This window comes from Quercus robur, chromosome 8, assembly GCF_932294415.1.
Source record: "Quercus robur chromosome 8, dhQueRobu3.1, whole genome shotgun sequence".
Taxonomy (NCBI): domain Eukaryota; kingdom Viridiplantae; phylum Streptophyta; class Magnoliopsida; order Fagales; family Fagaceae; genus Quercus; species Quercus robur.
In genome coordinates, this window is record NC_065541.1 from 11,535,238 (window position 1) to 11,552,725 (window position 17,488).

General features: G+C 33.7%; 3 protein-coding genes across 4 annotated transcripts; 2 read left to right on the top strand and 1 right to left on the bottom strand.

Moving 5' to 3' along the window:
• Positions 1-539: 539 nt before the first annotated feature.
• On the bottom strand, positions 540-5,310 carry LOC126694589 (uncharacterized). Its single transcript, XM_050390944.1, has 6 exons — positions 5,119-5,310; positions 4,663-4,787; positions 2,742-2,911; positions 2,084-2,161; positions 1,343-1,487; positions 540-1,247 (listed from the first exon to the last, which is right to left on the bottom strand). The coding sequence occupies exons 1-6, from the start codon at positions 5,225-5,227 to the stop codon at positions 834-836; spliced, it is 1,041 nt and encodes a 346-aa protein (XP_050246901.1). The 5' UTR covers positions 5,228-5,310; the 3' UTR covers positions 540-833.
• A 185-nt stretch (positions 5,311-5,495) lies between these two features.
• LOC126694590 (AUGMIN subunit 4-like) lies at positions 5,496-10,476 on the top strand. Its single transcript, XM_050390945.1, has 13 exons — positions 5,496-5,712; positions 5,855-5,902; positions 5,993-6,118; positions 6,793-7,134; positions 7,295-7,394; positions 7,687-7,732; positions 8,249-8,342; positions 8,450-8,521; positions 8,659-8,717; positions 9,521-9,589; positions 9,671-9,722; positions 10,099-10,176; positions 10,252-10,476. Exons 1-13 carry the CDS (start codon positions 5,584-5,586, stop codon positions 10,327-10,329), a joined length of 1,293 nt encoding a protein of 430 aa, XP_050246902.1. The 5' UTR covers positions 5,496-5,583; the 3' UTR covers positions 10,330-10,476.
• Positions 10,477-15,651: 5,175 nt separating this feature from the next.
• LOC126694591 (protein translation factor SUI1 homolog 2-like) lies at positions 15,652-17,175 on the top strand. 2 transcript variants are annotated; one of them, XM_050390947.1, is made up of 2 exons: positions 15,652-15,738; positions 16,527-17,175. In XM_050390947.1, exon 2 carries the CDS (start codon positions 16,595-16,597, stop codon positions 16,931-16,933), a length of 339 nt encoding a protein of 112 aa, XP_050246904.1. In that variant the 5' UTR covers positions 15,652-15,738; positions 16,527-16,594; the 3' UTR covers positions 16,934-17,175. The 2 variants fall into 2 exon arrangements, with proteins under 2 accessions (XP_050246904.1, XP_050246905.1); XM_050390948.1 differs by lacking the exon at positions 15,652-15,738 and adding an exon at positions 15,740-15,794.
• Positions 17,176-17,488: the final 313 nt, after the last annotated feature.

Consider the following 17,488-nt stretch of genomic DNA (forward strand, 5'->3'; position numbering starts at 1 on the left):
GAATCTTTGCCTTTTAGATGTTTTGGTGGTTCTTGGGTTCTACCTAAGAGAGTTATTGACTTACTGACTGGTTTGAGGAATTGGTTGGTGAAGCATTCTTCAAAATGTTTGGAATTGGTACCACATTGTGTGATGTGGATTATTTGGAGGGAGGGAAATAATCATGTTTGAGTATTCGATGCTATCTGGGGATAAGCTCTTAACTTTGTTTGTGACCATTTTGTTTGATTAGTCTTGTGCGTGGAAATTTCCCACTTCTATGAAATTCATTCTGCTGTTTTTAGATTCACTTTCTTCTTGTGCATAAGTTGTTTTGTTTTCCTTTGTTGCTTGTACATGTTTCCTAAGCTTACTTCATCTCTTTGATGGAGTAGTTTCATTTTAATGCAAATTTTTCTTACCTATTAAAAAAAAAATGTTCTGCCACTTTTCATACTATAAATTTTGAATACTTATCTTTTTTACCAAGTGAAAGGTTGAGGAGATACACCCCTTGGATCAACATTTTGAATACTTCTCTCTTTAGGAAGGCAATTGGCTGAACATCTTGAATACTTGAAAACTATATTAATGGTATAAATGCAAGATTTTAGTTCAGCATACAGCTGACATGGTGTTTTGATGACAAAACTAAATACAGCAGGAGAATTAAACCCTCTTCCTCATATGGCATGAAGGGCCAGCATACACGTTTGTTCCGAACTACTTCCATCTCCAAACCCGCACTTTTTCATCAAAATCAATGTCATTGTACAATCAAAAGCAACAGAAATGGAAAAGCTGGCACGTCACAGAGTAATAAAACATAATATAACATTTTGTGCGTAAGGACATTAATTCCAACTCTTTAGAGACTTGCTCGCTTGTGAGGCCAGAGCTACTGCCTTGGCCCTTGTACTTGCCATCATCAACTCCCTCTCAGCACGGCGCTGATGTTGCCTTGCATTCTTTGCTCGCTTTGGGGCTAACCGAGTGTCTCTTTCCACAAAGGCAAGTCTAAATTTTTCAGCAACAGACAATTCGGTGGGGCTTGAATGAGATGTAGAGACAGTCTTTGGGTTGAACCCACACACTGCCCATGTTTTGGGATCAATATCCTTGACAACATGATCGTCCAATGTAATACCTTGTAATGCTTCCCTGGGAACTGCAGCTCCTCTGAAACCAAAGGGTGATGACTTGGGATTTACTGTAATGCGGGGACATTCAGTGGACAAAATCTCCAAAGAATCTCTATCAATCTTTTCCTGCAGGAAAAAAAAAAGTATGTGAATAGTTTTGGAAGGGAAAAAAACTGGCAAACAGTGGACAAAGAAAAGAATCATACAGGAGTAAGTCATACCCACACAAGCCAGCGTAATGACTCTGCACCATTTGAAATTTCCATGGTATCAAGTTCCTCCCATGAATCACCATTCACATCATTCAGCTTTGGTTTGAATATGCTCAAGCATCTCCGTGTAGTGTAGTCACTCCTTGGGGAACCTCTGCAATATTAACTTCAGTTCATAACCTGTTAGTAGGTTTGTACCCCTAGTCAAAATCTGATATCTTAGGCCAACTCAAGTCGGCCAGATGAAATAAATAGAAGATTTCAAATCAAAAGTTTTATGATTACAAAATTAATCACAGATCTTTATTTCATGAAGCTAATTCCATATTGTAGGAGGCATCAACCAAATCTTAAAAGTGTGAGTTCTCTCGCATCCTTAAGGAACTTAAAACAAGTGCTTTTGTTCTATTTTTTTGAAGTTTCATGATGCACCAACGTACTAACAAAGCATTTTTCATCCAATATAGTCCACATATAAAATAGCTTAGAGTTTTTTTTCTTGAAAAAACTATAGAAGATCTTGTTACCAGATTTAAGCATCAATGCACCTTAGAACAGGTACCAAGATCAACTAAAATTAGTACCTTCTACTCTCAGTTGTTATGAAATGAAAAGAAAAAGAAGTGCAATTAATTTAGTTGCATCCTAAAACAAAACAAATAATCAAAGGCTCTGCAACGAAGCTCAGACTTTAGAATTAGCCAAACTGAAACTTCTAAAAGCTTAAAAAGTTACAGAACAAGAGTGTACCCGCATCTTAATGTCTCTAGTGAATGGCAATTCTGCACAAGTTCAGAAAAACCAGTGGTGGTAATTTTATCACACCGACTGCAAAAAAGAAAAACCAGGTCAATTTAACTAAAGCCTCCCAAACTGAATAGATATTTGATGGCATACTATGCACTGAGCCCATTATGAATCAAGAAGGTGAAATGAACACTAAACGTATATGAGAATAAAGAAAACAAAATCTAACAATTCATTAATTTGATCAAGTGGAAGTCATGAAGGAGTACATAGATATTGGTGAGACCTACGCTTTCTCAAAGCCCATCTCTACTGATTAGCCACTGTGATTAATAAATTATCACTGAGATTGTTAACAAAGAATATACAACTCATGATATTATTGATAACGATAGATTTTTGAGAATAAAGTCATCTACTTCATACATAAAATACGTTCCATTTGTAGTCTATTTGTCCACATCAGTTTGTCATATCTCTAATGGTCTAATGTAAAGTGAAAAAAATACTAAGTTAACAAGGATCAATTCTAAAGTACATAAATAAAGTCATTCCCTTTGCATATTTCAACCAATTTCAACCATTATTCATGCCATATATCTGATGGTCCATATAATGTGAAAGATATGAATTCATATTGAGAAAATTCAAATTTTTGTACCTTATATCCACAGCTCGGAGAGATTTGCATATTTCAACCACTTTTTCTAAGCCAAAATCAGAGACATCTGAACCAGAAATGTCAAGAATTTCCCAGGAAGTATCAGCCAAAGAGATGATAACATCATCATTTAGTAGCCTCCTCCTCCTGGCAATTGCTGCCATTGCCATCTGTTTTTAATGATATCAGAAGAAATTATAAATGAACAGTAGGATTTTAAGCATTAGACTTGGATGCCAATTTTTTCTTTTTGGCTAGATGGATGTCAAACTTGTACATATGCAACATTGAAAACCTTGAGGATGCAACGATTGTCAAAAACAAAAACCCAGCCTAGTTCAATATGTTCACTGAGTGAATTGGCCAATGAGCTATAGCTCAACTGGCACTTCCTCCTCCCATAATAATGGGATGGAAAGTGAGGTCGAGGGTTCAAGACCCATTGGGTGCGTGTGTAATGTACCAATAGAAAAAGAGGTTCACCAAGCGAATTCATCAAGGTGACAAGACTTGATGTAGCACACACAAATTAGGAAATCTTTAAACTTATTTTGATAGTTACAACAGTTGGGGAGGGGATATTTGAAGCCCAAATGTCTCCGTCAAAAATATCATGAGGTGCTAGTTGAGCTATAAGGATCTTAGCAAGAATCTGTAAACTTATCAATTATGACTTTCATTTAATGGAGTCGGTGTGACTTACTCAGCCTCTTTCCTTTCAGAGCCAACAACTTCACAAATCTTGAAGTTAGTCTTGCTACAAATCTTACAATTTACAAACTTAAATCTTTAATGGTATATAGTTTAGGTCTTGGTTTTAACCTGAAGTGTAAAGTTTTCTATTGTAATAACATATACATGAGTCAGTTTCACATTACTATGTTCATTCTTCTCTCTCATTTCAAGTTTCCTTAATGTAATACAGCCCCAGGTATTAAGTCCTACAGAATAAGGTTGCCAGTGGCTGAAGAGCACATGGAACTCTGCCAACATTGTGAGTAATTTTATGTTATATAATAAGAAAACAAGCACAAAGAAACAAGGCCTTTATATATGAGTGCATGACTTTTTTCCGCTAGAGTTTCTAGTCTTAGAAACCTAAAAAGTAACCCACTTCAATCTACAATCCTATAATTTATTTGCCTTTCAAATTCTCTTTCGCTAGAAATATGAAATCTTCACTTATGCACTTAAGGCATGTGCCCTACCAAGATAGGACTGGCTCATATGCTGTACAGGCAACGTTTTAAGGCATGCAAAAGCATATAAACATAATAAATATTTATTCCATCTGCCTAGAATTGTCCCCAATTATTGCCATCTTATCATCCTTCACATTCTTCTCTCCACAACATACTCTGGATTCTTGTGGGACTAAATATTCATGGTTTTGCATAGACAACAATCTTATATTACAACTAATATCATTTCAAGTCTAAAATTATTACACTGTTTAATCATATCTTTCACACACACTTAAAATATCTCCTAAGGTGTAGATAAATTCATAACAGTGAAGGGAAAGCACATATGATTGAGCAGTTTGAGAAACACGTATTTGCTCAAAGATTGAAGGGAATATCAAAAGCACAAACGAACATTTAATTTTCCTACACTCCCACCCCGAAAACACAAATTCTCTGCATGCACTACTAGTACAATAGAAAGCCAAAAGCCAAAGACAGTAAAAATTATCTGTACATGAATGTGGGACTCCCATGTAGACACTACATGTACTTGAAAGTGATGTTTGCATATACCCATTACATAAAACATCCCTCCACAGACTGAAGCCCTATTGCTTACACAAACCTATGCATACATACATACATACATTCATTCATACATATATAGAACATATATGCTAAACTCATTACAAACATATTAGAAATACAAAATTGAGAATAGTTCATCGCGCGACCTTAATATCTGCGGGAAAATTGATGGCAATCTCATCCAAGTCTTCAATTACATCCTCCAAATGCTTCCCTACAACTCCAAGGCACAAGCTAACCAAAGTCGGAGTCTTTTTCTTCTCGAGTAATCCTGTTATGAACAAACTCAATAAGTTCAAACAAATACTTAAAAATTTTCGGTTTTAGCGTGCTATAGAGAGTAACATGAATCATTAAATTTCAGTAAATTATTCAATTTAAATGTCCATGCCTTGACTTTCATTCTATTTGCTCCTAAAACAATTTTTAAAATACAAAAAAAATAATAATAAAATAAATAATAACTTTTCTATTTCAAACCAATGGTCAGCTATCAAAATGCCGTTCTACTTTCCATGATTTTCTCAGCAACCAAACAGAACATATAAATTGGAAGAAGCTATGATTATTAGTTTGAAATAAGTGAGAGAGAGAGAACATACTAGAGGATTGGAAATTGGTGGTGATTTCCCTCGAAGGATTGGAATTGGAATTCAAATCTAGGTTCTCCAAGGAATTTGTAACGGTCTTTATAGCTTTTCCTTTTTCCATCAAAACCACAAAAATCCCTAATCGGAGAGAGAGAGAAATATTACGAATTTGAAGAGAGAAGAGAAGAAGAAGCCGATTTTTTTAATTTGAAAATCCAATAATTGAAATTAATTAATTAAGGTGGCTTAAATTGAAAAAAAATAGAATTACATTTATGTCCTCATACGAAACAGCCCCCCCTGACCCGTTATGTAAGGGGTTAAATTAGTAAATTTATCTAAGGCTTTGAAATTTTGAATCGTTATTGGTTGCAACACTGTAGTAGTTATAGTTATTCTACTCTTTCTTCTTGTATCAAAGTGTGAAAGATACGACACCGTTTCTGGGATCTAAAACCGTCTTCTTCGTACACTACAATGGTGAAAGGAGGAGGAGGGCAAAACTTGCCGGCTGACGTGGCACAGGTGATCGATCAGCTGGAACGCCATTGCTTGGCTCCCGATGGTTCTCTCGTTCCCAAACCGGCCTTCTTCGACCTCCAACTCGTACTCTCTCTCTCCTTCTCTCTTGTTTGGTTGCTCAGAAAATTGTACTCAAATTATGCTCACAAACCTGCATTTCGTTTCCTTTCCTTATTTGAAAATTCATGTTTTTGAATTGATATTGAAATTTGAATGGCTTGGTTAGGCGAGAGAGGAAATGTCAAGGGAAAGGTTGCGATACTTGGAAGCAATGGTTAGGTTTTTAACTGCTTTTCTTTTTCAATGTTTTTTTTGTTTAAATGTGTTTGAAATAATTTTGGTTTGGTGGTGGATTTTTGAGTAGGCGATCTATTGCGAGGCGATGGCGATGCTGGAGGAGTATCAGCAGGCAGTTTCGGTGGGTAATCTGGGAGGAATTCGCGATGTTCAGGGTTTATACCCGCAGCTCGGCTTGATAAACTCCCCTCAGGTTTTGATTTTATAGTTTAGAAAGTTCTTATTAGAGAGCAATGCAGATACTATATATATAATGTTCAATTCATTTTGTTTTGACATTTGGTGTGTTATGTTGTCAGTAGATAGGAAATTGAAGTTTGTATTGTGAAGTAGTGTTTTAGGATTGGATATGGATTCTGTGAATCTGATATGGATTATCTGTATTGGGAGATAAAAATTGTGTCGTTTTGTTTGTGACATTAGTGAGTATGCTACTTTATTTGTGTTAGAATTATGGTTAAATGATTAAATTCATCATTTCCTAAAAGGCTAAGTTTGAACCCTATCTCTAGTTAAAGGGGGAGTCTAGGCTCACATGTGAGGGAATGTTTAAATTTTTTTATTAAAGCATAAAATTCACCACTTCGTAAAAGCTCAAGCTTTTTGGAGAATCGATAATTTATTCTTATGTACTTGCATTGCATTTGAAGGACAATCAACAAATCAAGAAGAGAGAGGTTGTGGGTTTTGGTTTTTCATGAATGATTTTCTTTCATGTCATTATTTGCATCATTTCTTTATGATGGTCCATTTAATTATGGTGGATGTGTGTAATACCAATGTGTACAGAAGACAACGGGGTTATTCTTCTTACATGGAATTTCCACATGTGGAATTGACATGAACATGATGTGTATCTGATTTTAGGTATATGAGACATTAGAGCATCGAATGGTCATTGCAGAAGCAGCTCAAAAGTTGAGGCTTCCTCTTATCTCCAAAGATGGTGAAATCCATGAGGATGACATTGAAAAACTCAGTATAATGTCACGAAGCTCCCTTGATAGTACAGCTACCAGTTTCACAATCAGCTCAAGCTCAAATTCAATGAATTACACAACTGCAAATAGCACTGCTAGTATGACAAATAATGCTCTTAGTGCTGGTGATGCAGTGGAACCTGGAGTTGGTGGTGTTCCTAATCGCTATCTTGGAATCACACCTGCTTATTTATGGCAAACTCAACTTCAAAGAACACCATTATCTGTGGTATGATACCCTATTTGGAAGGCGTGTAAACAGTTGTGATGTTTTTCTTTTGTCATTTCTCATTTCTCAGCTCTGAACATCGACTCTTTATGTTATTCTGTTATGTCAACCTTTTTATTGGAAATTGAAATTGAGAACTTCCTTTGACTTGAAATTGTAGGATGTGACAGAATATCAGATGTGTCTTTCTCGTGAGATTGAGGCTCGTTTAAAAGCTAAATGTGAAAAGTTGGCCGATGCCTTTGTAATGGATGACATTGGTAGGTTATATTAGTGCCTCTCTCTCTCTCTCTCACATAAGTCCAAAATAGCCCATGCATATCCTCATGACATGCGTGTCTCTGATCTATTTCTTGGTGATAAGTAGTGTTTATATATCCCTGTGAAAAAACAGATGTGATCTGTGAATTAAACTGTTGACTGAGGACTTTCCATTATAGTCTATACAAGGACAATGGCTGTATTAACAGTTTGATGCACAGTGTCAATTGTGTGTATATTTACATTTGTGATGATTATGTGCATCTCATTACCCTGCCTGCGTTGATGCAGACTCGTCATCTGGGCATCAAACTTCAAGTTCACGGCTTCCAGAAAGGTTTGTGCTACTCTCATACAATTCTTTACAGCATTCTCTTCTAACTAAAGATATTTTTTCTGCTAACCATTTTTAGTGTATTGTTTTACATGTAATTTTAGCTCTATTGGTAAAAAAAAAAATTCCTGTTAGGGGATGGCTTCTACTCTCAGGAAAATGTAATGTGGCCTGAATATATGTGAGGTCCCCAACAGTTTACTTTCTTGAATTTTGGATTCTTTAATGAACAAGACGGTGACAGAAGCTTTGTAGCTAAAATTGGCTTTTAAAGATAATATTGGGTCACTTTTACCTGTGTGTGTGTGTGTGTGTGTTTTTTTTTTTTTTTTTTGTGGGGGGGAGGTGTTGGCTGCTCTCAAATTTGTTTGACAAGAAAGTAACTTTGACAAACAAATAAAATATAGTCAGAGAGACAAATGGTTTGGAACTTGAAAGATAGAGAATACCTAGCAAAAAGAGCTGATGAAACATTATAGGCCTTAGTTTACTGCACTATCTTACTTTCACTATTATCAGGGTAAAGTTGATAATTGAGGAGATTGAAAGGGAAGAAGCAGCTTTGCGAGAGGATCTCTATGCTGCAGATAGAAAATGTGCTGAATACTATAATGTATGTGAATGAGAGATTTATATAATGTTGACTTTTTCCATGCACCTTTTTTACTAGGAAAACTTTTCTATGATGATTTTGACCCTTTTTCTCTGGGCCCTAACTAGGTCTTAGAGCAGATACTTGGAGTTCTTATTAAGCTTGTTAAAGATTTGAAGTTACAACATCAACATAAATATGTAAGTATTTCAAATTTGTTAATATCTTCAATAGTTAGGTTTTGTTGGTATTAGTTTTTTCTGTTTTTGTTTATATAAGATTCTCTTTTCCTTCTTGGATTGACCTTGAACTTACAGTATTTTCACTTTTTTTAAAGGATGATCTGCAAAAAACATGGCTTTGCAAAAGGTGTGAGACCATGAGCGCAAAATTGAGGTCTGTTGTGCCAGTTGCTGTAATTTTAAATCTGTTTTGTGCCATTAGTGTTGCTTTACAACTAAGATGATGTGGTTCTGATCCCTTTTACTGTCATTCTTAATGCAACTCTTTTGATTCTAAATGATATGTATGCTGCCAAGCTTTTTGATGATCACTTTTGAAACTAGAGATAAATTATTTTTTTCCTACTTGTTTTTATATTTCATATAACATTGTGATTCATATGAACATACAATATGATTGCCTAGCAGAGCTTTTTGGATCAAAGTGTTGCTTGACAACTAAGATGGTGCAATTCAGATCCCTTGTACTGGCATTCTTAATGCAACTCTTTTGATGATCACGTATGAAACAAGAGATGGATTATCTTTTTTCTACTCCTTTTATATTTCAAATAACACTGTGATTCATATGAACATACAATATGATTGCCTAGCAGAGCTTTTTGGAACAAACTGTATAGCTGTAGATTACGTTGCAGCTTTCTTTCTATACAACTTTGCAGTATTTGACACTTGCCAAGGTCTGTGGACTTTAGCCATTGAATCTTTAGTCATTTTTTTGGTATTTATTGCTGACTTGCTTGTGATCCTTCAGCATACTTTGGTGGTTTGATTAATATACTGAACACAAACATCAGTCACCAATATTTGTCATTATGGTGTTCATTTGTTCTCCTGTATATATAATATATGTTAGCAGATTGCTTTATATGCACAAAAACTGCTTCATAATTACAGTAATTTTTGCCAGCCCAAGTCCCTGTTCTAATAGATGTTACTTTTGCCATCACTTCTCAGGGTTTTGGAGAATGTTCTCCTGCTTGAAACTTATACTCAGGAGTCAATACCAGCACTTCATAAAATAAGGTACTACATAAAAATACTTTCTTGATTGCAAGTGCCGAGTTTGGCTGAGGGAAAATTGTTAATAGTTTGAGTCTATTTTAGGAAGTATCTTCTTGAGGCTACAGAAGAAGCTTCAATTGCATATAATAAAGCAGTAAGTTCCTCCGTTCCTTTTCTTACTTCAAATCCAAGTATCATTCTGAAGATTTGCTAAGCCAGTGTCTGATGATGGCATGCCTCCTATTTGATCCCCCTTATCATAATCTGTTTTAGGTCAAAGTTAGGTGCAATTTATTAGGTGCTATACATTAAGTCCCTCAATTAAATTCAGCCGTGTGGTTGAATTGACCCATGAATTACATAGTTGAATTTAATTGTTCTTGAAAAAGATGACATTGTTTTTGTTGCATTGATCAATACAGCCATGTGGTTAAATTCAATTGGGGAACCTATGATGCAAAACTGTACCTAAATGGTTTGACCCTCTTTCCTGTCCCTCTCTTTATTGATTCAACTTCTTTTTTTTCTAGGTTACACGTCTTCGTGAGTATCAAGGTGTAGATCCTCACTTTGATACAATTGCAAGGCAGTACCATGATATTGTAAAGGTAATATCAATATGTTGTATGCTGTGATTTACTTGGCTCCTGTGGCAATTCTAATATGTCATGATTTCCTAACAGAAATTGGAAAATATGCAATGGACGATCCACCAAGTTGAGATGGACCTGAAACGCTTACCAGATCACCAAACTGCATGAACTTTTACTGCCCTTAACCCCCACCCTCTTTAAATACTATCTTGATGTATAATGGCGCATATCCAATTCATTGTCCTTACCAGCCAGCTTTGTGTTGTGTCATGTAGTCAATGTTAATAAAAAAGAACTCATTTACGGTTTCTTTAATGTATCATAGCTTATGATTTGGCCTTTCTACGTGTGCTTTGAACCTGGTGGATTGGTCATCAACAGCAGGTTGGGAGGGTTTCTGACTGAGAACCAATGTGCGCTCGTAGGAGGCACATGTAAATTTTCATCACATTTGCTCAGGTGCCAGCGTACGGCTGACTTTTTGAATTAAGAAGTGATTTCCTGCCCAGAATTTTAGGTCCTGTTTGGTACACTCACTCAAATACATGTTTTAAGTTTTTAAACAATATTATATATATTTTCACACACTTTTTCATTTACACTAATTTTCACACATGTTTTCAAACAAAAAACACATGTTTTTAAGTGCATATATTAAACACTCCCTAAATCTTCCCGTGAAAGTAGAAGCACGTCCGTGTTTTCTTGAGTAGCATGAATTTCAAATATTCATGCCAAAACACATGGATTCACATGCATGAATGGTTCAAACTTAGAATGCATCGTTGTAAGTGTGGAAATTTTTTTTATTAAAAAAAAAGAAAAGAAAAAAGCGGAATAGTCCAAACTTTTCTAGTAAAGTTTACTCTTTGAACCTTTATTTTTCCAAGTCCAATTAATAGTTCTTCCACATTACTTGATTGCAACCGGTGCATGTTCCACTAATAGAAGGTTAATAGAAAGATTTTACCCAATAAATAGGCTAGCTCATCGAAAATCTCATGCACTTTTTTGTATGGTTACTATGAATGTTACTTCTTTATAATGTGCTAATGAGTTGTTAATTAATTTGAGTAATGAAAAATGGCTTTAGTCCTCCAGACGCCTAAATCTCAAATAAAAACAAAGTCTTGTTTTCGATAGATTTTCAGTTATATAAAAAAAAAAAATCCATAATAAGATCCTCGGCTGCGAAAGAGAAAGCATTAGGTGAAGTGTCATGCATACAACGTCCTATATGGCAAGAAATCTTGATAAAGCTTACGGGAAATTTGATGCAATTTATCCTATTAAATTGATCCATTTTCTTATCTGAAAATTTTTGATCTCTCAAGTTAGAGAAATAACCAAATTGGTCTATTAGATTTGCTATACCAAAATTTTTTTTGGTATCTATTAGATTTGGTTTGTTGAGTGGACAGAAAATGTTATCATATATATTTTCAAACTAAAATGTGATAAAAATTTATATTAATTTTATTTTGTCCCATTCGCTTTTTTTTCTTTTTATTACTTTCTCTGGAAGGATCCGCCGAATCCCCATTTCCGTGGACCAATTGCTGTTAGGAAATAATTTTGATGTATGCACGAATTCTTATTTTTGCCAATATAATAAGTTTAATCCAAATAGACACTACAATAACAGAAAATTAAAATAAGTTTAAGAATAATCTAGCAAAGTTATAAAATCACACTACTGCATTTTTTTAAAGGTCTATTCGTGTCAACCAAAGCAAAGTTAGCTGTGAAGTGATTTTCAGGTTGAATAACTGCCTAAAATTAAATTATAGTGACTGTCTACCTTTATTTTTTGTATACACTTTCACACGGATTTTAGAACAACCTTTTATAATAGCCTTTCTCTATTCTCACTCTTCACTCTCTATCTCCATATTGTCTTCATTTCTACAATCAATTTTTCCTTTTTGCAAATTCACAAATAAACTCAACCAAAAGTATCGCACCACTTGGAAGCATCTTGGTCCTCAATCATATAAAAGGGTTGGCTAAGATTTGGCCACTTGGCTGAATGTGGGCCAAGAGCCAAACCCACCTTAATGAGGTGTTAAAGATAATGATGCCATTTGTCACTCTAAGAAAGAATCGCTTAGTGACATGAGAGTTGTTGATTTTACTTTTCACTTATTATTATTATTATTATTTTACTACCAAATTTCTAATAGTAAAAATTTTGAATTCACTTTAAATATTAAGCGTTTGAAAAACACACATTCCATCAATTCCGATCCATTATCTTATGTAATGTTAAACACAAGATTATAGCCAGAGGTAAATGTGTGCAGCATTAGAGATATTGATATGGGAATTAGCATGCAAATACTAGCGACCTGTGAAGTCTAAATCAAAAAAGGCTTCCAGTATCGTCCACGAAGTTTCCTAAGTAATTTGAAGAAAGAAGCAATGGAACATGTGTTTTTGAGGTGCCCAATCGCATTGCAAGTCTGGTCTCTATCACCATAGCCTTTGCAAATTACAAGTTTACAACTACAAAACCTGGGAAATTTGAATATGAGAGTGGGTGACGATGTCTTTGGCCAATTAATTTTTTTCAATTAAAATCGATTTTGTATTTGAAGTTTTAGTAAAAAAATTTGAGATCTACATGATTAGAGAATTTGAGTGCACGACAATTATCATAACGGGACAGCATCTTTACATACCAAAATAAAAGAAAGAATAATATATAAATGTTTTTTTTTTTATTGTTAATAAAAATTGAAAGTTAGCTAAAAATCACTTATGTATTCACTTAAAAAAAGAAAAAGAAAAAAAAAAGGTAATCACTTATGTATTAAAATGTATAAATCTTGCATATATTTTATTTAGATCTCTCTCTATACGAGCTCCGTCTTTCTAGTTTTTTTTTTTTTTTTTAATAAATGTATCTCTCAATTGCGTGTAAAGGAGAAATGCTACGTCTACAACATTTTTACAACATTTTTACAACAAATCATGGGTGGTTAGTTGTTATTAGTTCAAATTTAAAACTAACACTAAGATTACTTTTTTGCCCCAACAAAAACAACCAGTAACAACTTGCCACTTAGAATTTGTTGTAAAAATGTTGTAGAAATGTTGTAGACATAGCATATATAATCTACTAATCTTTCTTACAAGATTACTTTCTCTTTACATCACAATCATGGTCAATTAATTGAGCAATGTTAAAGACACAATATTTTTCACAGTTCTTCACTACTTGTTCAGGTGTCAAGTTTTAATTACAACTACAATACTTTTATATAGACTTACTATTAACACCATTTTTATTATACATATATCATAAACTAAGCCATATCAATAGTTGTGAAAAAGCTATGTACTTATAGTAAGGGTTTTTTTTTTTTTTTTTTGTCTTTTTGGAGAAGAGTTCAGTGCATATTATTAAAGATATTGGATTTCAATATCAATAGTTGTGTACTTATAGTAAGCCATATCAATAGTTGTGAAAAAGCTATGTACTTATAGTAAGGTTTTTTTTTTTTTGGGAGAAGGAGTTCAGTGCATATTATTAAAGATATTGGATTTCAAATAGGCATAGCATATTAAAGTAGTAATTAGAAAATATTGTGTAACACTGAATAGTGTAATCTTTATGGTATATATATGGCTGATCTATGGTAAGTAATTCCATATCTTATTTTATTACAAACAAAATAAAAACATTTTTACTTTTTTTAAGTGGGGGAGTATATCTATATTATATACAAAAGGATTTTTTTTTTTTTTTTTTTTTTTTTTTTTTGTCAATTAGGCTTTTATATGGTTCAAAAATACCCTCATTAATGAAGGGTAACTTCATTTAAAAATGGAGTCATAAATGTCAAATAACAAATTTAATTTTGAATTCTAAAATTTAAGAATTTTCTCCCTTCACATTCAAAAAAAAATTACAATTATTGTTATCTCTAAAGTTTTTCTTTTTTATTTGTTTGAAAAATAAAATATATATTTCTAAATTATAATAAATGCAAGTTATTAATCTTTACTCAAAAAAATAGAAAAGCCTCTGAGCAGCATGAGCATATGCTCAAAGGTTTGTGTGTGTGTGTGTGTGTGTGTGTGTGGAGAGAGAGAGAGAGAGACGTAATATTTGCGTGTGTATATATATAGAGAGAGAGACGTAATATTTGCCTTAACAAAAATTAGAATATATTCTACAATAAGTGTGACTTAATTACAGTACTTAGGTGTTGTTTCTTATGTTTTCTTCTTAAAATTCTGCCATGTGAATTTTTACTTATAGGATGGAAGTATATGTTTTAGTTAAGTAGTCACGTAACTGAATTTTAAAAGGAGAATCTAAGGAACAGCACTTAAGTTATCATAGCTAAATTTTGTCCTTCTACAAATACTAGAAAGAATAATTTGAAGGAAAAAAAAAAAAATCTACCTTCACAACTACACATTTTTTGCCTCACCACTAATAACCAGTAATAATTAATCATCTATAATATATTGTTAAAATATTACGGATATAGTATTTCTTATTTATTTATTTTATAAGCATATTTATTTTATCAGTTATCCGCTAAGAATATTTGCTTTTCATGGTTGAATCAATGAACAAGTACACTGTAGTCTGTACTCTGTACAGTGTACACTACACCTTTCCTTAGCTGCTAAGAATATTTGCCTTTCAAGGACAAGTTGGCTAATGTTCTCCGAATATGCGTTTAAATGAGTTTTTTTATTAATTTTTTTTACATAAAATATTAACCAAAAATATAAATTATACAATAATTTCTTCAACACCCTAAATGCTAAAGGTTAAGTGTGTATTCTAATTTAACCCAAAAAAAAAAAAAAAGTGTGTATTCTAATTAAAAATATATATATTATTTTTAATATTATTTTCGTAACCTATTATGTTTAGTATACGATAAAAATAGTATCAATTAACCACTTTACTTCCTCAAAAAAATTTAACCTCCTTTACCTTTTTTTAAAAAATTATCTATAATAATTGACATTACTCATTTAAATTTACCAATAAAATCAGGCTCTTTTTTTTTTGAGAAAGACAATCAGGCTTACCACCACCTCAAGAACAAAAAAGAAAAAAAAATTCAGGCTTACTATAATAATAACACAAACCATTAAATATATTCCAATTTGGTTGGCACGCAGCCACACAACGCGTTGTTTCTCTTTCCATAATTATTTATTTTATTTCTGGTGGAATCTGGATTGTTCTTGTAGACCCCAATTTTATCTTCTCACAAATATATGCCAATCGATCTGGTGCGTTCAACCGACGCACTCCATAGGAATTTCATTTTTCCTTCCCTAACCCAAATACTATTAAATTAAAATAAAAAATAATAATATAACCCACACGTCAAACTAATCTGAACCCTCCAAAAATTCCAACACCCCATCTCCACCATCCACGTGTGACATTAACTTTTCCAAATCCAAGGTCCCCCGTATCTAGGTAACCATAGTTAGCACCTATTAGACTTGGCGGCCAAGGAGAAAAACTCACACGCACCCAACCACTATATATACCCAACGCACCCTCCTCGCTTTTTCTCATAATCAATACAATCTCATGTGAGTCTCTCTCTCTCTCTCTCTCTCAACTTTTTGCCTTACATGTTTGTGAAATTGTATGTTTCAATGATTTCTGGGTTATTTTTTGGCTTTTGTTTTATTTGATTGTTGGTGCGATATTAAGGTCTAGAGATGCAATTATTGTTTAGAATCAAGTCTTTCTTTTTGGGGGGGTTTAAATATATATCATCATGCGTATAATCAAAGGAAACAAGATCTTATTGCGATAGGCTTCGTGGGGTTTACATAAATTGTGAAGAAAATATTGCAAGTGGGGCATATAAATTGTTTGAAGGTTGTGTGTGTGTGTGTATTATGATGATCCTTTGTTCTCTCTCGTGAATATTGTTAACAAGAAGAAATATGAAGACACAGATGTGTGTGTGGCGATAAGGCCTAGGTTGTTCTAATTCAAGTTTGGTAGGGTTTGGTGATATGTATGTATATATATGTGTAGATTTTTGTTTAGATATATGTGGTTGATCTTATGTTTTCTCCATACTTTGACTATGCTATGCCCATCTGAAATCCAAAAATGCAATCTTTCACAAAAGGGTGATTTTGGATTAAATAGAATGACGGAAATAAATACATTAAATGAGCTTGATTAGATTGGTGAGGATTCAAAGTTTTGGGGCTAAAATTTGGCTTTTGTTGTTGTTGTTGTTCTTGAAAGGGGGACTAAATTAGATCTAAGAGCCTTAAGGCCGTGTATTGTGGGATTTATTTTCTGGTATTGTTTCTTGGAGCAATAGCAATTGACTATGTATATTGTTAATCAATTTCAGATTTCGTGCACTTACGCTAAAGAGAGAAGCTTTCTTGGAAGTTTCAAAGTTCACATCAAAAAACGTACATGGTTGATCTAGAAGTTCAGATTCCCACAGCGTTCGACCCATTTGCTGACGCCAAAGACTCGGATGCTCCTGGAGCTAAAGGGTATGTTCATATACGTATCCAGCAGAGAAATGGGAAAAAGTGCCTGACCACTGTGCAAGGCCTCAAGGAGACTTTCAGCTACGACAAGATCCTCAAGGACATCAAGAAACAGTTCTGTTGTAACGGGAATGTAGTGCAGGACAAGGCACTAGGCAAGATTGTCCAACTGCAAGGCGATCAGCGCAAGAACGTGTCTCAGTTTCTTGTTCAGGCTGGGATTGTGCAGAAGGACCAGATTAAGATTCATGGCTTTTAAGGATCTGGGGTATTAATAATAATTATGATTGGTGTTTGTGGGTTTGTTTGCTAATAATACCTATTTTGGGTACTGGCTATAAATATATGTGGGGTTTACTTGACCCCTCATATATTAGTTTGCTATTGATTTGGATTAGTTTGTATTAGGTATTGCTTTGTTATTTTAAGTTGATGGGGATTTCAGTTGTTTGGGATGATAAACCTACAATATTAATCTTATTGGATGCTATTTCTTTTAAATTTCTCTCTCTGTGGTGTGTTGGTTGCTGCTATTTGTTCGCCCGGAATATTATATTAGCTTGTGGTTGTCGATTTCTTGTATTAGCATTTTAGCAAGTCTACAAATAAATTTATTTTTTTTCGCAAGTATTTTTTACGACTTTAGGTTGATGTTCGTGGGGATTATTTGGCATTTTAACACGAACGCTAGATCGTTTGTTTTGCTGGAAAATCTTATGTTTGTTTGGTAGTACAAAAAAAACATTGTTAATAAAAAATTATTTTTGGTTAGCGGAAAATTTTAATAAAAATAATGCTTATTTTTTATAGGTTG